This window comes from Zophobas morio, unplaced genomic scaffold (genome assembly GCF_036711695.1).
Source record: "Zophobas morio isolate AGI-343-1 ecotype UQ-CSIRO unplaced genomic scaffold, CSIRO_AGI_Zmor_V1 ptg000021l, whole genome shotgun sequence".
NCBI classification, from domain to species: domain Eukaryota; kingdom Metazoa; phylum Arthropoda; class Insecta; order Coleoptera; family Tenebrionidae; genus Zophobas; species Zophobas morio.
The window spans coordinates 17,948,717-17,974,407 of record NW_026972126.1 but is presented as its reverse complement, the minus strand read 5'-3'; the positions used below and the strand labels follow the sequence as shown (position 1 = coordinate 17,974,407).

General features: G+C 36.2%; 1 protein-coding gene across 2 annotated transcripts in view; it reads left to right on the top strand.

Moving 5' to 3' along the window:
• Positions 1 to 25,691, top strand: part of LOC135131973 (SH2 domain-containing protein 4A-like) — a 55,441-nt gene that overhangs the window by 25,592 nt on the left and 4,158 nt on the right. For both annotated transcript variants that reach the window (XM_064059857.1, XM_064059856.1), the window contains exons 2-3: positions 20,418 to 21,143; positions 21,209 to 21,634. In XM_064059857.1, the coding sequence (XP_063915927.1) occupies positions 20,426 to 21,143; positions 21,209 to 21,634 (1,144 nt within the window). In that variant the 5' untranslated portion in view covers positions 20,418 to 20,425. The remainder of the gene's footprint in view (positions 1 to 20,417; positions 21,144 to 21,208; positions 21,635 to 25,691) is intronic.

The following is a 25,691-nucleotide window of genomic DNA, read 5'->3' as shown; positions in this document are numbered from 1 at the left end:
TACACCATCTATGGTTTCTAAGCACTAAACTAAGATGTCTAGCTTCTCTAGACTTTTTAATATTTCTAGATACTCTATGCACCGAAGGCTGTTTAAACTACGTAGACTCTCTAAATTCTCTCTAGATTGTTCAACCTTTAAATTGACTAGATTGTCAAGTTCTCTACAGCCTCATTATTCTCTAATATCTGTAGATTCTACACTAGCTAGATTGTATAGAATTTCTGAACTCTCTAGCTGCTATAAGTTCTCTAAAGTGTTTAGATTCTAGACAATTTCAATTATCTAGATTCCAGGCTGTCTAGATGCTATAATCTATATTTCAAGCTCTAGTCTATATTTCAGGCTCTCTGGGGTTTTGAGGTTTCTAAACTCTCTCGGCTCTATATGTTTTGTATACTTTTTAAATACCCTAAATTGTCTGTAAACCCTTTAGACTGTGGATCTTCTGGACTCTAGTTACTAAGGTTACTAACTATTACACTAAGGTATCTAGATTCTCTAGACTTTCTAAAATTTCTAGACTCTCTATGCTTTGAAGGATCTTTAAACTCCACAGACTCTTTATATTCTTTCTAGATGATTTAATTTCTAAAATGTCTAGATCGTCTAGGTTTCTCTAGAGACTGCATTTTCTCTAAGATATACAAACTCTAGACTTCCTAGATTTTATAGATTTTTGGACTCTCTAGCTGCTATAAATTCTTCAAAGTATTTAGATTTTAAACAATTTAAATTATCTAGATGCTCTAGGCTGTCTATGGTTTCTAGACCTTCTAGGCTGTAGATTCTCTGGACTCTACACCTTCTAAAGTCTCTGGGCACTAAACTAAGCTGTTTAGCTTGTCTAGACTTTCTAAAATTTCTAGATCCTATATGATCTCAAGGCTCTCATAAACTCCGTAGACTCTCCAAATTCTCTCTAGATTGTCCCATGCTTAAATTGCCTAGATTGTCTAGATTCTCTACACTTGCTAGATTTTTATAGAGTTTCTGGACTTTCTAGCTGCCATAAATTCTCTGAAGTGTTTAGATTCTAGACAATTTAAATTATCTAGATTGTCTACACTTTCTAAAATTTCTAGATTCTCTACGCTCTTAAAGAAGGCTGTTTAAACCCTACAGACTCTTTAGATTGTCTCTAGATGCTCTAATTCCTAATTGTCTAGATTTCTCTACAGTCTGCATTTTCTCTAAGATGTGTAGACTCTAGACTTCCTAGACTTCATAGATTTTCTACACTCTCTGGCTGCTATAAGTTCTTCAGAGTGTTTATGTTTCTAAACGATTTAAATTATCTAGATGCTCGAGGCTGTCTATAGTTTCTAGACTCCCTAGATTGTGTAGATTCTCTGGACTCTTCCTTCTAGGCTTTCTAAAATTTCTAGATTCTCTACGCTCTGAAGGCTCTTTAACTCCACAGACTCTTTAAATTCTCTCTAGATGCTCTAATTCCTAAATTGTCTAGATTGCCAAGGTTTCTCTAGACTCTGCATTTTCTCTAAGATATGTAGACTCTAGACTTCCTAGATTTTACAGATTTTCCACACGGTCTGGCTGGTATAAGTTCTTCAGAGCGTTTAGATTCTAAACGATTTGAATTATCTAGATGCTCTACGCTAGGATTTTGGATTGGCTATATTTTTTAGATTTTTTGGAATTTCTTGCTGCTATGAGTTCCTAAAGTGTTTAGTTTCTAGACGATTTAAATTAGCTAGATTTCCTAAACTATCTATAGTTTCCAGACGATATATCCTGTAGACATTTCAGGTTTTCTAGGATCTTTCAGGTTTCTAAATCCTCTAGGTCCTATATATTTAGCATAGTTTTTATATATTTAGTATAGGTTCTAGATGTTTGTAAATACCTTAAATTGCCGGTAGTTAGGAGTCTGGAGTTTCTAGACTTTCTAAAATTTCTAGATTTGCTGCGCTCTAAAGCCTCTTTAAACGTCATACACTCTTTAAATTCTCTCTATATACTCTTAATTCCCAAATTTCCTAGATTGTCTAGGTTCTTTAGAGTCTCCATATTCTCTAAAATGTATAGATCTAGACTTCCCAAATTTTATAGATTTTATGGACTCTCTAGCTACTATAATTCTTTAAAATGGTTAGATTGTAAACGATTTAAATTATCTAGATTATCTAGGCTCTGCAGTTTCTAAACTCGCTAGACTCTCTAGACCATGTAGATTCTCTGAACTCTATAACCTCTAGGATTTCTAAGCCTAAACTAAGGTAACTAGTTTATCCAAACTCTTTAAAGTTTCTAGTTTCTCTAGATTCTCTATGCTCTAAACCTCTCCAAACTCCGTAGTTTCTCTAAATTCTCTCTGGATTTTCCACTGCCTAACCCACCTAGATTGTTTAGGTTTTGCAGATTCTCTATATCTTCTAAGATCTCTAAACTCTTGACTTACTAGAATTTACAGATGTTCTGGTCTCTTTAACTACTAGAAGCTCTAAATTCTTTAGCTTCTAAATTGAAATTATCTAGATTCTTTAGGTTGTCTGTAGTTTCTGACTCTGTAGTTATTTCAGGCTCTCTAGGCTCTTTAGGGTTTCCTAGATAACTTAAATTGTCTCTAATCAGGAGACCCTCTAGACCTTGTAGATTCTCTGAACTCTATAACCTCTGGGGTTTCTAAGCCTAAACCAAGGTAACTAGTTTATCCAGATTCTTTAAAGTTTCTAGTTTCTCTAGATTCTCTATACTTTAAAGCTCTCCAAACTCCGTAGGTTCTCCAAATTCTCTCTGGATTTTCCACTCCCTAACTCACCTAGATTGTTTAAGTTCTGCAGATTCTCTATATTTTCTAAGATCTCTAAACTCTTAACTCACTAGAGTTTACAGATTTTCTGCTCTCTCTAACTACTATAACCTCTAAATTCGTTAGCTTCTAAATAGAAATTATCTAGATTCTCTAGGTTGTCTGTAGTTTCTGACTCTGTAGTTATTTCAGGCTCTCTAGGCTCTTTAAGGTTTCCTAGATAACTTAGATTGTCTGTAATCAGGAGACACTCTAGACCCTGTAGATTCTCTATACTCTTATAACATCTGTGGTTTCTACGCCTACACCAAGATAATTAGTTTATCCAGGCTCTTTAAAGTTTGTAGTTTCTCTAGATTCTCTATGGTCCAAAGCTTTCCAAACTCCGTAGATTCTCTAAATTCTCTCTGGATTTTCCACTCTCTAACTCACCTAGATTGTTTAGGTTCTGCAGATTCTCTATATTTTTTAAGATTTCTGAACTCTTGACTTACTAGAATTTACAGGTTTTCTGGTATCTCTAACTACTATAAGCTCTAAATTCTTTAGCTTCTAAACTGAAATTATCTAGTTGCTCTAGGTTGTCTGTAGTTTCTAGATTCTGTAGTTATTTCAGGCTCTCTAGGCTCTTTAAGGTTTCCTAGATAACTTAGATTGTCTGTAATCAGAAGGCCCTCTAGACTCTGTGGATTCTTTGGATTCTAGAATGTCTAGGTTTTACTAGATAGAGTCTCATTGTCTCTAAGATCTGTAGACTTTAGACTTTCTAGGTTTGATAGATTTACTATTATAGCTACACTAAGCTCTCTAAGTCTTTAGATTCCAAACCATTTAATTTGTCTAGATTCTCTATGCTGTCTATAATTTTTAGACACTATATTCTATAGATACTTCGGAAATTTTTGTTAATAGCGATCCATTGACTTTTATTACCGTTTCGGTTTATTTTTCCAAAATCTACAAAACGAAATATAGCAAAAGTGCCACTTTTCAAATTTTGAAATTTTTGACCATTATTATTCGTCGGTAGATTGTTATTTGGTGGCGTCATTTTTGTATAAATGAAAACAGCGAAAAATTTTGACCCGGGATTCTACCTGCTCCTGGCACAGTGTCACCTATTGTCATACATACTTATTGCTGCCACCAATCAAACAACATCGCAATAAACGAGATAACACTTAAAAGCGTGAAATTTTTAAAGAACAATCGAAGCTTAACTTCAATGCACCAAATCCCCCATAATAATTAAAAACCCATTTCTCCAAGCAATAAATCCACGTCAAAATTATCGACATGTGACCACATATCCATCACACCCACCTCATCCCCATTTTCCTCACCAACCAGGAAGTGCGACCCATCACCGTCTCCGCACAATGGGGTCGCCGATCAGGCAATCATGACCAGACAACTTTTACAAAAAGCGAGCAAAAACCCCGATAAAGAATGAAGATACGCAGTGACGAGAATGCGGCTGTGCTTAATCCCGTTTTGGCGTTTAAAAATAAACCGACTAGTTATTTTCAAGAGGGCCATTTCGGGAGGAAATGCTGGCGTCCTTTGGAAGGAAAGTCTATAAACAAGGAAACGACGTGGAGTGAATTTAATGGAACACGTGTAGTGAAGAAATCTAAGTAGCAGACGGCGACATTGACCACTGTTAATAAACTTGTTACGTGAGAAAAATTTGAAGCGTCATGTCGGTGACGGCAGGTGATGATGGATGGTGGCTTATCGGAGAAAAAATTCGAGAGGAAACTGTCGAGTCGTTTTTTAAAAAGTGAGAAGCGGGTTTTACAAATGAATACATTTATTTAAATGACGCTCAATTAAGTGTAACATGGAATTAGAATTGCTTAAGTGAGTTAGATCCGGTGAGTAAGGCGGACTATAAATAGGAAGTGCGATTTGTTTATAATTTGTACGGAGATTTTTTCGTTAGTCATGTGGCGATATGTTCCGGGAATTGAGTGTTTATTCTTATATAAAGAACAGTTGTTTTGGTTTGAAAACTACTGATAAACGATAACCTTGACGGAGCTGAACGCGGCAAATAGAACAATGGCATTCTAGGAAGCTGATAAGCACTTTTTGTGTCGATTTTGAATTCTTACTTTAATCTGTGTAAAAATTGGCGTCCCACAGTGTCCCCTTGTCGCTCACACATTGTCCTTCTCGAAAAATTGGAAGATTAATCGTCACCATTTCCTTTTATTGTAACCCAAGGTTTATTCAATTCATAATTCTTTTGCCTCCGCCATTGTCTCCAAAGACTTATCTCCGCGCCCATTCTATCCATATTTGTCATCCCGTGTGGTAATCTCCAGACGAGCAAAGAAAGATGGCTCTGGGAATGTTTATGAGTCACGAGATAGAATCAACCGATACACGAAAATCCAAACCGTTTACCTCGTCGTCGCTTATTCAACACACCGTACCCAAACGATAACTTTCACTGGAACCTTGGTAATGCTGTTAAAGTAATCCTTACGTAACAACATGTTCGCTCATTTGTAAAAAATAATTTATGCAAACACCGTAACTGTCCACATCCCACACCGCGCGCTTATTTATCGCATCGATTTATTAATCGAATTCTCCTTTTTCGCCGCTTCTGAGTCAACATATGCAAATGGGGCAAGTTCGCGACCCTCGTGCGTACCACACGCATCCCAAAAGGACCATGTTGTTTTTTTTCTTTCCGATTGGTCTTCCCGAACGAAACTAGTCAATTTCGTCAACACGGATTCCCGCACGGCGCTCCCAAGGGCCCGCTATTGTTTCGCGCGCCGCCAGACGGCGGCGCGCAAACGTGTAATTCGTGCTGCGGTGGACCAATTAAAGTCGCAATTAATCTGTCAACGTCGATTCAGCCTTCGCGGCCTCGTGACCTTAAAAGTGCGGCGAACCGCGATAAATTCGCTCCATGTCCGGGCAAAAAGGAGTCTCGCCTGTCTTCCGAAGGCATGGCCGCTTTTCTCCGCGGGAAAGCGCTTTCTTGGGCTTAATGTGGATGATTGGGGAAAGTCGGTTCATGGTGTGCGAAAATTTTTGCCAACGTGGAGAAAAACGGTGGACGATTATGCATTCTCTCCGCATTAGGCTAATTTATTATTCGTGGCTGGTCTTTGTTCTGCGTACATAAGCGCGGGTAATTTCTTCTGCAGCGAAAGTGTTTGATGTTACCTCACAGTCGGCGCCTCAGTGCTGCCAAAAACGCTTGGCACGTGGCCAACGCACTCAAGGGTTGAACCAAAAAGGGTATGGGTTGAGTCATTGCCAGGACACATCCGTTTAAATTTATCGCTTTATTTATAGACTACGGGGAAATTGCCCCCTGAATTAAACACATGCACGGTGCGTGCTGTGCATGAGTGTGCACGTCGATAGGGTGAGTCCGTGTTTGTTTGTTTGTGGGGTGCAGTGGCTGGAATGTGATCAGGTACACGATATTTAAATGTGAGTAAAAGAGTGTAGAGGAAGCCAAAAATTCGTGGCGGGTCTATTTGATATAATCAAGCAATCAAAAAACGAATTGTTTGGTTTGAAAATTTGTTCAATTTAATTGGTTTAAAGTTAAAAAAAATATTTCAAATTTTTGAGCTTTTTTCGAGCACCTATCGGCCATCATCAGAAATTTTTTACGGTTTCGGTTCTTCGAAAATTCGTACCTTTTTTCCAAAGTCGACTAAATAGAACTTGACAATTTTTGAGATATTTTAAAAATTTGACTTTGAAACCAAATACTTATTTCGAAAACCTGTCGTCAAATTTACTTAGAAGTTTTCTCCTTGAGAGACTCATTACTCCTGGAATTTTTTCATAATTATTAGTCTCCCAGTGTTTCGGGAATCGCGATTCTTTCAAACTTTATCACTTGGGGCTCCGGAGATTCTTTAAATTTTGTTCTAAAACAAAACTGTAGGAGCGTTGAAGATTCTAACACATTCTTAAAAAAAGACACCAACGTTCTTTTAAACATTTTCAGGACCAGCACTTTGAGCTCCCTAAATTCTTTAAATTTTGTTCTACAACAAAACGTTAGGACGCTAAGATTTTTTGACGTTCTCAAAAAAATACACCAAGTTAGCCCTAGTTTTTCTTAAACTCTTTCATAAATAACACCAGGGGGTCCAGGATTCTTTAAATTTTTTTCTAAAACACAACACTAGGGGCCTGCAGATTCTTTAAATTTTGTTCTACCACAAAGCGCTAGAACTCTAAGATTCTCTAACATTATACAAAAAAGACACAAAGGGAGCCCAAGATTTTTTCAAAATTTTGCAAAAATAACACTGGGGGAAGCGAGATTCTTTAAATTTTGTTTTAAAACACAACACTAGGGGCTCCTGTAATTCTTTAAATTTTGTTCTAAAACAAAACGCCTCGTTTTTAAAAGAAAAAAATCTATTTCAGAATTCTTTCAAACTTTTTTAAAAAGAAAACACTAGAGGTCTCAAATTTTTTAAATTTAGTTCTAAAACAACACACTAAGAGCTCTAAAGATTCTTTCACGTTCTTAAAAGAAAAGAACATTTTCAAGGGTCTTCCAAACTTTTTCAAAAACAAAACACCAGGAGCCCTGAAGAGCCTTTCACATTCTTAAAAAAAAGACACCAAGGGGACCCAAGATTCTTTCAAACTTTTTCAAAAATACAGCACTAGGAGCCCCCGAGATTCTTTAAATTTTGTTCTAAAACGAAACGCTAGGACCTTGGAACATTCTTTCATAGCACTAAGAGCCTCGGAGATTCTTTAAATTTTGTTTTAAAACGAAACGCTAGGAGCCTGGAAGATTCTTTAAATTTGGTCTAAAACGAAATGCTAGGAGCTTGGAAGATTCTTTCACATTTAAACAAAAATACAGCAAGGGACCTCAAAGTTTTTTTAAACTTTTTCAAAACCAACACTTGGGGCTCCCGAAATTGTTTCAAACAAAACGTTGGGAGCCTTGAAGATTCTTTCACGTCCTTGAAAATCAAAGTCCAAGATTCTTTGAAATTTTTCCAAAAACGCAAAATTTGGGGCATCTGAGATTCTTTAAATTTTCAAAAACAATGTCATTGAGGCTCCCGAAATTCTTTAAATTTTGTTCTGAAACAAAACACCGGAAACCTGAAGATTATGTCACGTCTTTAAAAGAAAGAAACAATTTCAAGATTCTATCATACTTTTGCCAAAACACAAAATTAAGGACTCCCAACAATGGGGGGCCCAAGAATCTTTCAAACTTTTTCAAAAACACAACACTAGGGGCCTCCGAGATTCTTTAAATTTTGTTCTAAAACAAAAAGCTACGAGCCTGGAAGATTCTTCACGTTCTTAAAAAAAGACACCAAAGTCCTTTTTTTAAACTCTTTTAAAACTTGTTCTAAAACTAAATGATGGGAGCCTTAAAAATTCTTTCACGTTCTTGAAAAACAGGGAGCCCAAGATTCGTTTAAACTCTTTCAAAAACGTGAAACTTGGGGCTCCCGAGATTCTTTAAATTTTGTTCTAAAACAAAACACCCTCATTGAATATTCTTTCACCTGACAACAAAAGAGCCCATGATTATTTTAAATTTTTTCAAAAACAACACTAGGGGCTTCGGAGATCCTTTAAATTTTGTTCTAAAACAAAACACTAGGAGCCCAAAGATTTTTTCACGCTCTTTGCAAGAAAAAAACAATTTCAAGGTTCTTTCAAACTTTTTCAAAATCCAAACACTAGAGGTTTCGGATTTTTTTAATTTTGTTCTAGAACAACATATCAGGAGCACTGAAGATTTTTTCACGTTTTTAAAAAGAAACAATTTTAAGGTCATTTCAAACTTTTTCAAACAAAAAACACTACAGGCCCCCGAAATTCTTAAAATTTTGTTCTAAAACATAAAACCAGAATCCCTGAAGATTCTTTCACGTTCTTAAAAAAGACACCAAGGAGACCCAAGATTCTTTTAAACTTTTTCAAAGATGTAAAACTTGGGGCTCCCAACATTCTTTAAATTTTGTTCTAAAACAAAATACTGGGAGCCTGAAGATTCTTTCACGTTCTTAAAATAAAAAAAACAATTTCAAGATCCTTATAAACTTTTTCAAATATGAAATCCTTAAAGCGCCTAAGATTCATAAAATTTTGTTCTAAAACAAAACACCAGGATCCCTGAAAATTCTTTCACGTCCTTAAAAAAGACACCAAGGAGACCCAAGATTCTTTTAAACATTTTCAAAAAAGCAAAACTTGGGGCTGCCGACATTTTTTAAATTTTGTTCTAAAACAAAATACCGGGAGCCTGAAGATTCTTTCACGTTCTTAAAATAAAAAAACAATTTCAAGATCCTTATAAACTTTTTCAATAACAAAATCCTTGAGGCGCTCGAGATTCTTTAACTTTTATTCTAAAGCAAAACACTAGGAGCCCGAAGATTCTTTCACGTTCTTATCAAGAAAAAAACTATTTCAAGACTCTTTCAAACTTTTTCAAAATCCAAACACTAGAGGTTTCAGATTTTTTAAATTTTGTTCGAGAACAACATATCAGGAGCACTGAACATTTTTTCACGTTCTTAAAAAGAAACAATTTTAAGATTATTTCAAACTTTTTCAAACAAAAAACCCTACAGGCCCCCGAAATTCTTAAAATTTTGTTCTAAAACAAAACGCCAGGATCCCTGAAAAAAAGACACCAAGGAGATCCAAGATTCTTTTAAATTTTTTCAAAAAAGCAAAACTTGGGGCTCCCGACATTCTTTAAATTTGGTTCTAAAACAAAATACCGGGAGCCTAAAGATTTTTTCACGTTCCTAAAATAAAATAACAATTTCAAGATCCTTATAAACTTTTTCAAAAATAAAAGCCTTGAGGCGCTCGAGATTCTTTAAATTTTGTTCTAACACAAAACGCTAGGAGCTTGGAAGATTCTTCCATGTTCTTAAAAAAAAACACCAAAGGACCCCCAATTTTTTTTTTTACATTTTCCAAACCAACACTTGGGCTACCCGAGATTCTTTAAAATTTGTTCTAAAACGAAACGCTTTTAGGAGCCTTGAAGATTCTTTCGTATTCTTGAAAAAAACACACCAAGGGAGCCCAAGATCCTTTTAAATTTTTTCAAAAACGCAAAACTTGGGGCTCCCTAAATTCTTTAAATTTTGTTCTAAATCAAAACACCAGGATCCCTGAAGGTTCTTTCACGTTCTTAAAAAAAACACCAAGGAGACCAAAGATTCTTTTAAACTTTTTCAAAAAACCAAAACTTGGGGCTCCCGACATTCTTTAAATTTTGTTCTAAAACAAAATACCGGGAGCCTGAAGATTCTTTCACGTTTTTAAAATAAAATAACAATTTCAAGATCCTTATAAACGTTTTCAAAAATAAAATCTTTGAGGCGCCCGAGATTCTTTAAATTTTGTTCTAAACCAAAACGCTAGGAGCCTTGAAGATTCTTTCGTGTTCTTGAAAAAAAGACACCAAGGGAGCCCAAGATCCTTTTAAACTTTTTCAAAAACGTAAAGCTTGGGGCTCCCGAAATTCTTTAAATTTTGTTCTAAAGCGAAACACCAGGATCCCTGAAGATTCTTTCACGTTCTTAAAAAAAACACCAAGGAGACCGAAGATTCTTTTAAACTTTTTCAAAAAAGCAAAACTTGGGGCTCCCGACATTCTTTAAATTTTGTTCTAAAACAAAATACCGGGAGCCTGAAGATTCTTTCACGTTCTTAAAATAAAATAACAATTTCAAGATCCTTATAAACTTTTTCAAAAATAAAAGCCTTGAGGCGCCCAAAATTCTTTAAAATTTATTCTAAAACGAAACTCTTTTAGGAGCCTTGAAGATTCTTTCGTATTCTTGAAAAAAAGACACCAAGGGAGCCCAAGATCCTCTTAAACTTTTTCAAAAACGCAAAACTTGGGGCTCCCGAAATTCTTTAAATTTTGTTCTAAAGCAAAACACCAGGATCTCTGAAGATTCTTTCACGTTCTTAAAAAAAAAAAACACCAAGGAGACGTTCTTTTAAACTTTTTCAAAAAAGCAAAACTTGGGGCTCCCGACATTTTTTAAATTTTGTTCTAAAACAAAATACCGGAAGTCTGAAGATTCTTTCACGTTTTTCAAATAAAATAACAATTTCAAGATCCTTATAAACTTTTTCAAAAATAAAAGCCTTGAGGCGCCCAAGATTCTTTCAAATTTGTTCTAAAACAAAACGCCAAAAGCCCTGATGATTCTTTCATGCTCTCAAAAAAAAAAGACACTAAGGGAGTCAAGATTTTTTCAAACTTTTTCAAAAACACAACACTAGGGTGGCGCGAGATTCTTTAAATTTTGTTCTAAAACAACACTAGGAGCCCCCGAGATTCTTTAAATTTTGTTCTAAACAAAACACCAGGTACCCCAAGATATATCCCAGAATTTTTTGTGAATTTTTAGAATTGAGCTTTTCAAAAAGCTCATTTTCAGGCAGTTGAAACGTTTCCCTTTACTTTGAGCACTTTGACAACGTTTACCTGGAGGTTTTTTTATTTATCTAATATTTAAAGCCTGACTTTGAAGAGGACTTCGTCAAGATCCTTGTCCTTGCCCTTGTTTTAATTACATTTTTACAGACTTCGTTCAGAAGGTTAAAAGAAATAAATATTTATGCTATGTGATAATAGCAACAGATCCATAACACTCGCAGTTCGTTTAATATTCAAAAATATTTTTTCTGAAAAGTCGGCCAAACACTTTTAAAAATTTAACACCACCATAAAACGTCCTACAAATAAACTTCATCATTTTTAACAACGTGTTAAACACTTTTGTGTGTTTAGATATTACCCATTTCAGACTGGAATTTCTAAGCATTCGACGAAAAGTCGAATTTTTGTAAAAGATCAAAAAATCTAACGACGTCATCTCAAAATTTTCCAAAATTCGAACACAAGGTTTATGACAAAACTCCAACACTTTACACACTTATCAACGAATTAAAATGCGCGTAAAATGAGTACAGGCGATGGAGGTACATAATGATGTCTTATCACACTGGAAAAACGTTAACCATGACAAGTGGTGACCCATTACTTGACTACAGTTGACACGACTCACAATGTACCTCCAACCAAACTATACGTACCAATTTTTGGCGGTCCTCCCAAGTAAGTCATTCTAATTACTCTTCAACCACCATAACACAACCTGTTTTGCAAAATCGCCCAGAAATAGTCGTTGGTATACACCAAGCGTGGACTTCGGCTTACATCCCTCAACTCCTAAAAGGATCTCCTTTCCAAATAACCACCACAGAAGCCACATGGATTACCATAATTCAAAATTTTGGAGCAGTGATAGGAGCGTTATTGTCACCACCGGCTGACAAAATCGGCCGCAAAGTAACCCTTTTAGTGACAACAATTCTATATCTAAGCACGTCAGTGGTACTAGTTTTGGCAAATTCCGTTTGGGTTTTCTGCGTAGTACGGGCTATTATAGGCATAGCAATAGGGTTATCAGTAACTGTGACACCTCTATATCTAGGCGAAATCTCACAAGCCACAACTAGAGGAGCTGCTAACACCATCATGTACATGCTACAACTAGTGGGTTTCCTGTTCATTAATTTTGCAGGAGCACGTTTAAGCATCAAAGTCACTTCGTGGATTCTGGTTGGTTTAAGTTTGACGATGTTGGTAGCTTGTATGTGTCTTCCAGAAAGCCCCTACTATCTTATTTTGGTTAAGAAAGACGACGAAAGCAAAGCGGCGTTGCGGAAGCTGCAAGGTACACAAGATGTAGATCAAGACTTTGAAAGAATTAAAGTCGGTGTGGAAGAACAGAAGAAGGCGAAATTTCGAGACGTGGTTAAAGACAATCGGAGAGCGTTGCTCATTTTGGTCTTGGTGTTAAGTAGTAAAGAGTTAGTAGGAGACGGGGTTGTGGATACTTACAGTCAGACGATTTTCTCGACAATCTATGGAAAACTGTCTCCAGAAATTGTATCTGTTATCTACTACACAACGACTTTGATTTTTACAACTAGTGCGGTTTTCTTTGTTGATAAAATAGGACGAAGATGCTTACTTCTAACTTCTGTTTTTGTTGTAGCGCTATTGTCTCTTGTTTTTGGGGTTTATATAACCTTGAAAGTGCGCACTTGTGTTAAAGTTCCTACAGAAGTAGAAAACTCGATTGTCGTTCTTATAATCATCTATGGGATTTTTGATTCGTGTTTATTCACTGTTGGTGCTATGACACTAAGTGAGCTGTTCCCCATGGATGCTAAATCTTTAGCTGCTCGTGTCTACGGAATCTACATTTTCGGTAGTCTATTTCTAACAACCAGCTTTTTTCAAGTGACCTCAGATCGGGTCGGCATGGATGTGCCTTTCTTTGTTTTTGCGGCTTGCGGTTGCGTTCTTTTTGTGTTACTTTACATCTTCATGTTCGAATCTTCGGGAAAAACTCTGGAACAAATCCAGGAGGAACTAAGTAAACTGTAGTAGATCCTCTTGAGTAATAAAACGTACCAAAAATGTGAGTTTCATTCCCACCCAAAACGCCCCATCATGTTATAACTTTCATCGCGACATCCACGCTGAGCGCACCCGTTTTTGCATACGCCCATAAAAAGACCCATGAAATTACCGAGACGTGATCGTTTAATTCCCGCGTTTTGCAAGACCCATAAAAATATTGAACAAATATCGTCCATTGTTGGGCGAGGCAAATGACGCCTGATTAAAAATGCGCCGGGTTTATGGCAAAATTGAAATGACTGGAGTGTAACCAAGCAAACAAACATCTACCCAGAACTGCACCACAATTATCAAGGTAAACCTTAGTTTGAGTAAAGGTCAAATTCACTTTCACACAACATTTGCGGGACTGGCGGCTGCTGAAATGAAATAATTGTGTGTGAAGTATGGTTAGAAACGAGTACGTGAAGACTGATTGACTGGTGACAAATTCGGGCAGCCATCTTGGCGCGATGTGCTAACTAATTTTATTAAACTTATTCTTGGAAAAATTTCGCGAAGTCGCCACAAACCATAAACCTTTAACCCAATATCTCGATTTTATGCGAGTTTTATTCCCACTAATAAACCTACGCCCATTAACGTTTATTAACCGATTTGTCATGTCCCGTCGTAGCATTAGCTTATTCATCGCAAAATTCCGCCTGGCCTCGCAAACTGCGCTATTATTTCGTACATCTGGCAACGTGCAGTGACGTAACCCAAAAATTGTCCCCCTAATGAACGCTTTATACCCATTCATTATCTCTTAAGCACAGAACAAAGGCTCTAATTTTATGGTCTATTTAATGTTGCAGTTCTGTGTCATAATTTGCTTGTTAAGCGGCGTCTTATTTTGAATACTGCGGTTTTGAAAGAATGCACGCCACACAGTGCTGCGTAAAGAGTAGACAAAAGTGTGGTCGTAGCCCGTATCACGGGTATTCGTGTCGTAATAATATTTTCCACTTTCGTAAAAGTGTCATTTTTGTTGTTACAGAACAATGAGGTTAGATAATGCAGTTCGGGTTAAGGCGCGTGTGGAAATGGGTTGTGGTTGGGTGATTTGAGAGAGGTGGAGTTGGCGCTAAGAAACGTCTAGGCTTCTTAGTCTTGCTAGTGATCAAATTTTTGTATTATCTATATTTGTAGAAAATTGCGAGTACGGTTCTGCGTTTGGTTGTCGACCCATCTTGAATGACAAGTAGTGCGGCACGGAACAACCGTAAACAAACCATAAAAGTATTTAAATATTAATTATCTGGTCAAGTGGATTGGTCATTCTCCCCAGACCAAACTATAATTTTGGAACTCCATAATTTTGTAATTTTTGTAGCATTAAAACTTACAACGTGCAATTTTACCCAAATAAATGTTGACTGTGGCTCTTGACTAATTTTCGCCATTGTCCAAAATGTTTTGTATGGTTGTACAGATTCTGTACAAAAAAATTGTGTAGTTTTTCTAAAGAAGTAATGGAAACAGGACAAAAATGTTGAAATTTATCTTAATTAAGTAGTTCAAAATTCAGTCTAAAGGTTGTTGTTACGCTAAACTTGATGGCTTGTAGTCACGTCATAAAAAATGTTTCTTTCTCTTTTACATTATCTTTTAAAAATCACCTTCAAGAAGTAAGTTCAAGCGAAGTCGATTTCACACGATTTTTTTTTAATAAAATGAATTTATAACTTTGTGTTAAATTTTAGACTTTTTTTTATTAATTTCTGTTAAAAAATAAAACTATACAAACATAGTATAATTCTTCCTCTTTCAAAATCATGAAAAATTTTCAAGAAATAATGTTTAATAAAAGAGTAATTCGTTTTTTCCGTAAGTACTGCAACCATTAAATAAACATGGCGATTTCAGCATAGCAGTGAAGACCTGAATAGATACCAAAACTACTGATAATAATATAGCGTTTATCCCCACAACACCGAAAACAGAGCAAATAATGATCATTTTTGACTCCTATGAGTCATTAAACCCAGGTTTTTCCTAAGTTATTTGTGATTAATCAACATATTTTTTTTATTTTTACCCTTTTGACGATCCAAAAACCCGGATGTTAAGTAAATTTCATTCTGTCAGGCGATTTTGAAATTCTAATAGAATTTGTAGAGTGGAAATAATATGAGAAGAACATATTGCCGTTACAAATTGTCACGTAAAACCTCAGATATATTTTTCTGTTCAGACTTGACCTGACTGTGGTATTTTTTACTTCTATAAATCATTAAAACACCAAATTTTTCCAAAGTTACTTGTGATTAATCAACATTTTTTTTATTTTTACCCTTCTCACAATTTAAAAATCTTGGATGTTGAGTAAATTTCATTCCGCCAGATGGTTTTGAAATTCTAGTAGTATTTCTAGTAATTGGAATGGTGTAGAGTAGAAATACTATGAGAAGAACATATTATCATTACAATTTGTCACGTTAGTCTTCAGATATATTTTTTGTTCTGTTCTGACTTAACCTGACCTCATCATTTTTGATTCCGATAAGTCATTAAAACACCGGGATTAATCAACATGTTTTATTGATTTTTACCATTGTCACAATCCAAAAAGCTCGGATGTTGAGTAAATTTTATTCTATCAGGCGGTTTTGAAATTCTTATAGAATTTGTAATAGTTCGATTGGTGTAGAGTGAAAATTCTATGAGAAGAACATATTTTCATTAAAATTTGTCACGTAGGACTTCAGATATATTTTTTTGTTCTGACTTGACCTGACTTTGGTATTTTTGACTCCTATTAAGTCTTTAAAACACCAATTTTTTCCGAAGTGATCTGTGATTAATCAACATTTTTTTAATTTTTACCCTTCTCACAATCCAAAAATCTCGGATGTTCAGTAAATTTCATTATGTCAGACGGTTTTGAAATTCTAGGAGTATCTCTAGTAGTTTTTATAGTATAGATTAGAAATTCTATGAGAAGAACATATTATCATTACAACTTGTCACATTAGTCTTCAGATATATTTTTTGTTGTGATCTGACTTAACCTGGCCTGAACATTTTTGACTCCTATAAGTCATTACAACACCGCGTTTTTCCTAAGTTATTTGAGATTAATCAATATCTTTTATTGATTTTTACCATTCTCACAAACCAAAAATATCCGATATTGTGTAAATTTAATTCCGTTAGGCGGTTTTGAAATTCTTATAGAATTTTTAATAGTTCGATTGGTGTAGAGTGGAAATACTATGAGAAGAACATAATGTCATTACAATTTGTCACGTAGGCTTTCAGATATATTTTCTGTTCTTACTTCACCTGACTTTGTATGTTTGACTCCTATAATAAGTCTTTAAAACACCAAATTTTTCCGAAGTTATTTGTGATTAATCAACATTTTATTTATTTCTATCGTTCTCACAAGCTAAAAATCTCGGATGTAGAATAAATTTCAATAAGTCAGACGGTTTTGAAATTATAGTAGTATCTCTAGTAGTTTGGATAGTGTAGAGTAGAAATTCTATGAGAAGAACATATTATCATTACAGTTTGTTACATTAGTTTTCAGATATATTTTTTGTTGTGATCTGACTTAACCTGGCCTGATCATTTTTGACTCCTGTAAGTCATTAAAACACCATGTTTTTCCTAAGTTATTTGTGATTAATCAATATGTTTTATTGATTTTTACCATTCTCACAATCCAAAACTATCCGATATTGACTAGATTTAATACCGTCAGGCGGTTTTGAAATTCTAATAGAATTTTTAATAGTTCGATTGGTGTAGAGTGGAAATACTATGAGAGGAACATATTGTCATTACAATTTCTCACGTAGGCTTTCAGATATATTTTCTGTTCTAACTTCACCTGACTTTGTATGTTTGACTCCTATAATAAGTCTTTAAAACACCAAATTTTTCCGAAGTTATTTGTGATTAATCAACATTTTATTTATTTCTACCGTTCTTACAAGCCAAAAATCTCGGATGTTGAATAAATTTCAATACGTCAGACGGTTTTGAAATTCTAGTAGTATCTCTAGTAGTTTCGATAGTGTAGAGTAGAAATTCTATGAGAAGAACATATTATCATTACAATTTGTCACATTAGTCTTCAGGTATATTTTTTGTTGTGATCTGACTTAACCTGGCCTGATCATTTTTGACTCCTATAAGTCATTAAAACACCACGTTTTTCCTAAGTTATTTGTGATTAATCAATATGTTTTATTGATTTTTACCATTCTCACAATCCAAAAATATCCGATATTGAGTAAATTTAATTCCGTCAGGCGGTTTTGAAATTCTAATAGAAATTTTAATAGTTCGATTGGTGTAGAGTGGAAATACTATGACAAGAACATATTGTCATTACAATTTGTCACGTACGCCTTCAGATAAATTTTCTGTTGTAACTTCACCTGACTTTGTTTGTTTGACTCCTATAATAAGTCTTTAAAACACCTAATTTTTCCGAAGTTGTTTGTGATTAATCAACATTTTATTTATTTCAACCGTTCTCTCAAGCCAAAAATCTCGGATGTTGAATAAATTTCAATACGTCAGACGGTTTTGAAATTCTAGTAGTATCTCTAGTAGTTTGGATAGTGTAGAGTAGAAATTCTATGAGAAGAACATGTTATCATTACAATTTGTCACATTAGTCTTCAGATATATTTTTTGTTGTGCTGTGACTTAACCTGGCCTGAACACTTTTGACTCCTATAAGTCATTAAAACACCACGTTTTTCCTAAGTTATTTGTGATTAATCAATATGTTTTATTGATTTTTACCATTCTCACAATCCAAAAATATCCTGTATTGAGTAAATTTAATTCCGTCAGGCGGTTTTGAAATTGTAATAGAATTTTTAATAGTGCGATTGATGTAGAGTAAAAATACTATAAGAAGAACATATTGTCATGAAAATTTGTCACGTCGGCCTTCAGATATATTTTTTATTCTCGCTTGACTTGACGTGACCTGACCAATTTTAACTCCTATAGGTCATTAAATCACTAGATTTTTCCAAAGTTATTAGTGATGAATCAACACATTTTATTGATTTAAACTGTTCTCACAATCTAAAAATTTCGGATACTAAGTAAATTTCATTCCGACAGGCGGTTTTGAAATTCTGGTAGTATATCTAGTAGTTGGAGTGGTGTAGAGTGGAAATGCTATGAGAAGAACGTATAGTCATTATTAATTGTCACGTAGGCCTTCAGATATATTTTTGTTCTGGCCTGACCTGACATGACCGGACCAATTTTGACCCCTATAAGTCATTAAACCACCAGATTTTTCCTAAGTTATTTGTGATAATTTAACACATTTTATTGAATTTAACCGTTCTCACATGCCAAAAATTTCGAATGCTGAGTAAATTTCATTCCGTCAAGCTGTTTTGGAATTCTAGTAGTATATCAAGTAGTTCAGGTGGTGTTGAGTGGAAATACTATGAGAAGAACATTGTCATTAACAATTTGTCACGTAGGCCTTCAGATATATTTTTTGTTTTGATCTGACGTGACTCCTATAAGTCATTAAAACACCAAAATTTTTCCGAAGTTATTTGTGATTAACCAACATTTTATCGATTTTTACCCTTCTTGCAATAAAAAAATCTCGAATGTTGAGTAAATTTCATTGCGTTAGACGGTTTTGTAATTCTAATAGTATCTCTAGTAGTTTGAGTGATGTAGAGTAGAAATACTATAAGAACATATTATTTTTACAATTTGTACAATTCGTCAAGTTAGTCTTTACATACATTTTTTGTTCTGATATAACTTAAGACTTGACCATTTTTGACTCCTATAAATCATTAAAACACCATGTTTTTCCAAAGTTATTTGTGATTAATCAACACGTTTTTTTTATTTTTACACTTCTCCACTATTCACAAATTTCATCAGGCACTTTTGAAATTCTAGTAGTATCCCTGATAGTTAGGGTGGTGTAGAGTGAAAATACTTTGAGAAGAACAGGTTGTCTTTACAATCTTTGTCACGTAGGACCTAAGATATATTTCTCTTTTCTGTAGCTCTGAAAAAACAGGCGCAAAATGAAAAAACACTGCTGAGTTGTTTTATTGGTGTGTTCTTCTCAAACTATTTTCAGTCTACAAAAGAATTTTAGAATCAGTGTGCGAAAATGGAACTTAAACGTGGAGAAAAAGAAAAAAGTGGAATTAGGAAGTTAAATTAATTAAAACAAGGTCTAAGTTTTTTATCTTGCGGTATTTTTAATATTTTTAACATGAGTTCAGTTCTTTAAAGTTCTATTTTTTGACCTGACCTGACCATACCAAGTTTGACTCCTTTAAGTCATTACAACACCAGATTTTTCCAAAGTTATTCGTGATTAATCAACACGTTTTATTCATTTTTATCCTTTTCACAATCTAAAAAAACTTGGATGTTGAGTAAATTTCATTCCGAAATTCTAGTACAGTTGGCTTCAAAAAAACGGGAAATGTCAGAAAAAGTTCTGTCAGATTTTATTAATTTTTCATAGTTTGAAACGTCTTTTTAGAATTTAGGTTAAAAAACTGTCACTTGTGTGTGAGAAATGTCAAAAATGTCAGTTACTTTTTAACAGATACAACTGTCAAGTAGGCAAGAATTGACAAATTAGGTGAATTAGGTTTTCAGTTCACATTAGGTCAAATTTCACTTCCCATTTTTTTTAAGCCAACCGGATTACTTCTAATAATATAGTTCGGATGGCGTAGAGCGAAAATACTGTAAGAAGAACGTGTTGTCTTTACAATCTGTTACGTAGGCCTTCAGATATATTTTTCTGTTCTGTAGCTCCGAAAAAAACACTCATGAACCACCAAGAAATCACAAAGTACGTAAAATGACGTACCAGTAAAATAATTTCCTCCCCCCTAAAATCTCAAGTGAACCCTTCTGGACGCAAAATATAAAAACACTACTGGGTCATTTTATTGATGTGTTCTTCTCAAACTATTTCCAGTTCACAAAAATCAATGTGCGAAAATCATCCAAACTTAATTGTCAACTTGACGTTAAACTTAAAATCAAAAATTTCTACCCCACTGTAAACATTTATTAAAAATTTGTCTACCTCCGTCAAAATTACCAAGTGTCAAAAATTACTCCCTCCTATACATATATTAAGAACACCACATGCCTCTACAACCACTTTCTTCATTCCAGAATCCATAATGTTGCAACAAATCCTTCGGGACATGTACGTCGACCCCGACATCCTCGCCGAGCTTGACGAGCAACAGAAGCAAACCCTCTTCTGCAAAATGCGTGAAGAACAAGTCAGAAGATGGAAGGTCTGGAACGACAAGCTCGGCGACGAACCGCACATGAACCGGCCCTCCAGCAAGAAGAAAAAGGTGTCGTTCCTCAAGGGCGAAGACGGGGAGCCGTGGGTGTGGGTCATGGGCGAGCACAAAGACGACAAAAGCATCGAGGAGATCCTCAAGGAGGAAGCCATAGATAAGGCTCGGAAGATGGCGGAGAAGGAAGCCGAAGAACTGAGGAAGCAGGTCGAAGCCGAGCTGTACATCGAACTCACGCCAAAAATCGAAGAAATTGAAGCCACCCCCAAGCTGCAGATCGACGACGACATGGACATCTACTGCTCGGTGGACGAGCTTCGGGAGAAGATCAACAACAAACCGAAGACTTTTAATTATAGTGTGAACCAATACCAGAATAAGAATAGGTATAATGTGATCGATACCAGGGATGTTCTGCAGGAGATCTCGCTGAACACGCAGAAGGTGGCGCAGAGGGTGGCGCTGTGGGAGAGACTGACGGAGGAGAGGACGTGCCAGATCTTACAGAAGATGCAGAGGAGGCAGCAGGAGGTGGCTAAAGAAGCGGAGGAGGCGGAGAGGAAGCAGGAGCAGCTTTGGATGGAACAGGGTGAGGAATAAGTACCACTTTAAGTAAGTATAGCTGCAACCTTGACGATTTGTCTTCTCCCACAGAGCGCAAAGCGAAGCAAGCCGAACAACAGATCCGCGAAATCGCACGTCGCGCGAGGGAGGAACACAGACTGACATCGAATTTCGAGATTGATACTTCTTATAGCACGGTCAACAACACAGGGGTACCCCCAGGGAAGAATGCGGTCATCGAATGGTACAGAAACACAGAGAGACCGAAATGGACGGGTTTGGATTCATCGAATAACGTGGAGTCGTGGTTTCATGGTCTGATCACCCGGCCTGAAGCAGAGAAGTTGCTGCTGGATAGGCCATATGGGAGCTTTTTGGTCAGGTTGTCGGAGAGAATTTGGGGTTATGCCATTTCGTATAGGGCACAAGAGAAGTGCAAACATTATCTGGTCAGTGCCACTGCCACGAACAAATATCAGTTCTTGGGGAACAACCAAATCGAACACAATTCCCTACGTAAGTGTGATTTTTTATTTATTTTTTTTTATCTATCTGGAATTTAATTATAGCTTATATAAAAAAAATATGTGTACGAGGGTTCTTTGCTACTTTACTACAAAAAATTGCGCAAGCTTTTACCTATTTACATGAATACATATGCATTTAACTTTCTCGATATAATTACCTTGTAGATGATTTACATTTATTCGATTCAAACACGCGCTTCCTCATTCCACCCTCAAGTGATACCCCGGATGTCCGAGATGTTATTTTATACAGGCAATTTCCGCTTGTTATTAGATAGCCGAGTGAGGTAAAAGCCAAATTTAAAAACATCTTCACTAGAGTATAAAAACCGCTTTCTTATTTGTCGACATAAAGCTGAGTCCTTTTTTTGTATAAAATTGCAACTACCGGTTTTTTTTGCTTAAAGTACGTTCTGATTTTTTTTAAAGGAAGACACAGTGCATGCTTCATTTTTAGAACTATTTTTGAGGTATTCTGGGCGAACTATACTTTCTAGGGCTCCTTTTCGAAGGCTTATACGCAAGGCTTCCTTTTCGAGTTATTATTGTAGAAATAGTCTTTTTGGAAACCCGTCTTCGAACTATTTTTCCCCAAGATAAATACATTTAAAATGCAAACTTTTATTACTTACCTACCTGATCCAACTTAAATTGATCCCTCTCAAGGTATTCGTTTTATCAGTCCCTTCTTATTGAGGTATCCTAATCGAAATATCCTTTTTGATGACCCCTTTTGGAATTGTGGAAATATTTTTTTTGAAGGCTCCTATTTGAGGGTTCCTCTTTGAAGCTTCCTTTTTGATGGCCCCTTGTAGAGGTATCCCTGTAGAAATATTTTTTGGAAGGCCTCTTTTTGAAGGGTCTTATCGAAGTAGCCTTGTAAAATATCCCTATCGAAGTATCTTTTTGGGGTTCCGATTGGTCCTTGTCTTTTGAAGCCTCCTTTCCAAAATCTCGTTTTACAGGTCTCTTGATTGACGTACACTGTCAAGATATCCTTTTTAACGGCACCTATTCAAAGGCACCTTGTTCAGGTATCTTTCTCGGTTATCCTTGTTGCGGTATCTTTTTCGAAGGATCCTTTCGAAGACTCCTTGTTGAGGTATCTTTTTTGCGGGCCCATGTTCGAGGTATCCGTTTTCCTTTTGGAAGTCCTCTTGTTGAGGTATCGCTCTCAAAGTATCCTTGTCAAGGTATTCTTGTCGAAATATCCTTTTCGAAGTCACCTTGTCAAAGTATCTTTGCTGAGGTATGCTTTTCGAAAGCTCCTTATCGAGGTAAGTATCTTTATTGCGGAGTCACGTTCGAGGTATTCTTTTGAAAGTTCTCTTGTCGAGGTATCTTTCTCAACGTATTCTTATCGAAATATCTTTCTTGAGGAACTTTTTTGAGGTTCTCTGTGACGACGTCCTTGTTGAAATATTCTTGTAAAGGTATCCTTGTCGACGTATTTTTATCGAGGTATCCTTTCTGAAGGGTCTTTGTCGAAGTGTGTATGTTGGGTATACTTGTTAAACTGTCCTTGTCGAGAAATCCTTTTGGGGGCTCCATTTTCGAAGGCACCTTATCAGGACATCTTTCTCGGTTATCCTTGTCGAACTATTCTTGTGGAGGTATCCTTGTCGACATATTTTTATCGAGGTATCCCTAGTCGAAATATCTTTGGCGAAACATTATTTTTTAAGGCCCTTTTTCGGAGGTTCCTTGTCGATGTATATTTTGAGGTATTCCTGTCGAGGTATCTTTTTGGAAGTCCTCTTGTTGAGGTATCTTTCTCAACGTATCCATCCCAAAATAGCCTTTTTGGAGGTATTCTTGTTAAAATATCCTTTTCGAGGAAACCTTGTCGAGGTATCTTTCTCGGTTATCCTTGTTGATGTATCTTTTTTCGGACCTCCGTTCGAGGTATCCTTTTGAAAACTCTGTTGTCCAGTTACTCGTATCTTTCTCAACGTATCCTTGTTAAAGTATCCTTGTCGAAATATCTTTATGCGAACCTCTTCAAAGGTTCTCTGTAGCGATGTCCTTGTCGATGTACTCTTGTAAAAGTATCTTTGTCGACGTATTTTTATCGAGGTATTCTTTTTGAAGGTATCATTTCCAGGTATCCTTGTCGAATTATCCTTTCCGAAGGGTCCTTGTCGAAGTGTATGTGTTAGGTGTCCTTGTTATAAACTGTCCTTGTCGAAATATCCTTTTTGAATGTCCTTTTCGGAGGCTCCTTGTCGAGGTATCTTTTTTTGAGGGCCCCTTTCGTGGTATCCTTGTTGAGGTATCCCTGTCGAGCTATCTTTCTCGGCATCCTTATCGAAATATCCTTTTTGAGGACCCTTTTTCGAAGATTGTTTGGGCAGCTGTCCTTGTCGGACTATTCTTGTAGAGATATCCTAGTCGACATATTTTTATCAAGGTTTCCTTTTTGAAGGCACTTTTTCGAGATATCCTTGCCGAAATATCCTTTTTGAAAGCCCTTTTTTGGCTCCTTGTCGAGGTATCTTTTTTGAGGGCCCCTTTCGTGGTATCATTGTTGAGGTATCCCTGTCGAGCTATCTTTCTAGAAGTCGTCTTATCGAGGTATCTTTCTCGGCATCCTTATGGAAATATCCTTTTTGAGGACCCTTTTTCGAAGATTTTTTGGGCAGCTGTCCTTGTCGGACTATTCTTGTAGAGGTATCCTTTTCGACATATTTTTATCAAGGTTTCCTTTTTGAAGGCACTTTTTCGAAATGTCCTTGCCGAAATATCCTTTTTGAAAGCCCTTTTTTGGCTCCTTGTCGATGTATCTTTTTTTGAGGGCCCCTTTCGTGGTATCCTTGTTGAGGTATCCCTGTCGAGCTATCTTTCTAGAAGTCGTCTTATCGAGGTATCTTTCTCGGTATCCTTATCGAAATATCCTATTTGAGGACCCTTTTTCGAAGATTCTTTGGGCAGCTGTCCTTGTCGGACTATTCTTGTAGAGATATCCTAGTTGACATATTTTTATCAAGGTTTCCTTTTTGAAGGCACTTTTTCGTGATATCCCTGCCGAAATATCCTTTTTGAAAGCCCTTTTTTGGCTTCTTGTCGAGATATCTTTTTTTGAGGGCCCGTTTCGTGGTATCATTGTTGAGGTATCCCTGTCGAGGTATCTTTCTAGAAGTCGTCTTATCGAAGTATCTTTCTCGGCATCCTTATCGAAATATCCTTTTTGAGGACCCTTTTTCTAAGATTCTTTGGGCAGCTGTCCTTGTCGGACTCTTCTTGTTGAGGTATCCTAGTCGACATATTTTTATCAAGGCTTCCTTTTTGAAGGCACTTTTTCGAGATATCCTTGCCGAAATATCCTTTTAGAAAGCCCTTTTTTTGGCTCCTTGTCGAGGTTTCTTTTTTTGAGGGCCCCTTTCGTGGTATCCTTGTTGAGGTATCCCTGTCGAGCTATCTTTCTAGAAGTCGTCTTATCGAGGTATCTTTCTCGGCATCCTTATCGAAATATCCTTTTTGAGGACCCTTTTTCGAAGATTCTTTGGGCAGCTGTCCTTGTCGGACTATTCTTGTAGAGGTATCCTAGTCGACATATTTTTATCAAGGTTTCCTTTTTGAAGGCACTTTTTCGTGAGATCCTTGCCGAAATATCCTTTTTGAAAACCCTTTTTTGGCTCCTTGTCGAGGTATCTTTTTTTGAGGGCCCCTTTTGTTGTATCCATGTTGAGGTATCCCTGTCGAGTTATCTTTCTAGAAGTCGTCTTATCGAGGTATCTTTCTCGGCATCCTTATCGAAATATCCTTTTTGAGAACCTTTTTCGAAAATTCTCTGTGGCGAGATCCTTGTCCAGGTATTTTTATCGAGGTATCCTTTTTGGAGGCACCTTTTCGAGATATCCTTGCCGAAATATCCTTTTTAAAAGCCTTTTTGCGGAGGCTCCTTGTCGAGATTTTTTTTTCGGCCCCTGTTCGAGGTATCCTTTGTTGAGGTATCCATGGCGAGGTATCTGTTTAGAAGTCCTATTATCGAGGTATCCTTTTGGAAGGTATCATTTCGAGGTATCCTTGTCGAAATATCCTTTCTA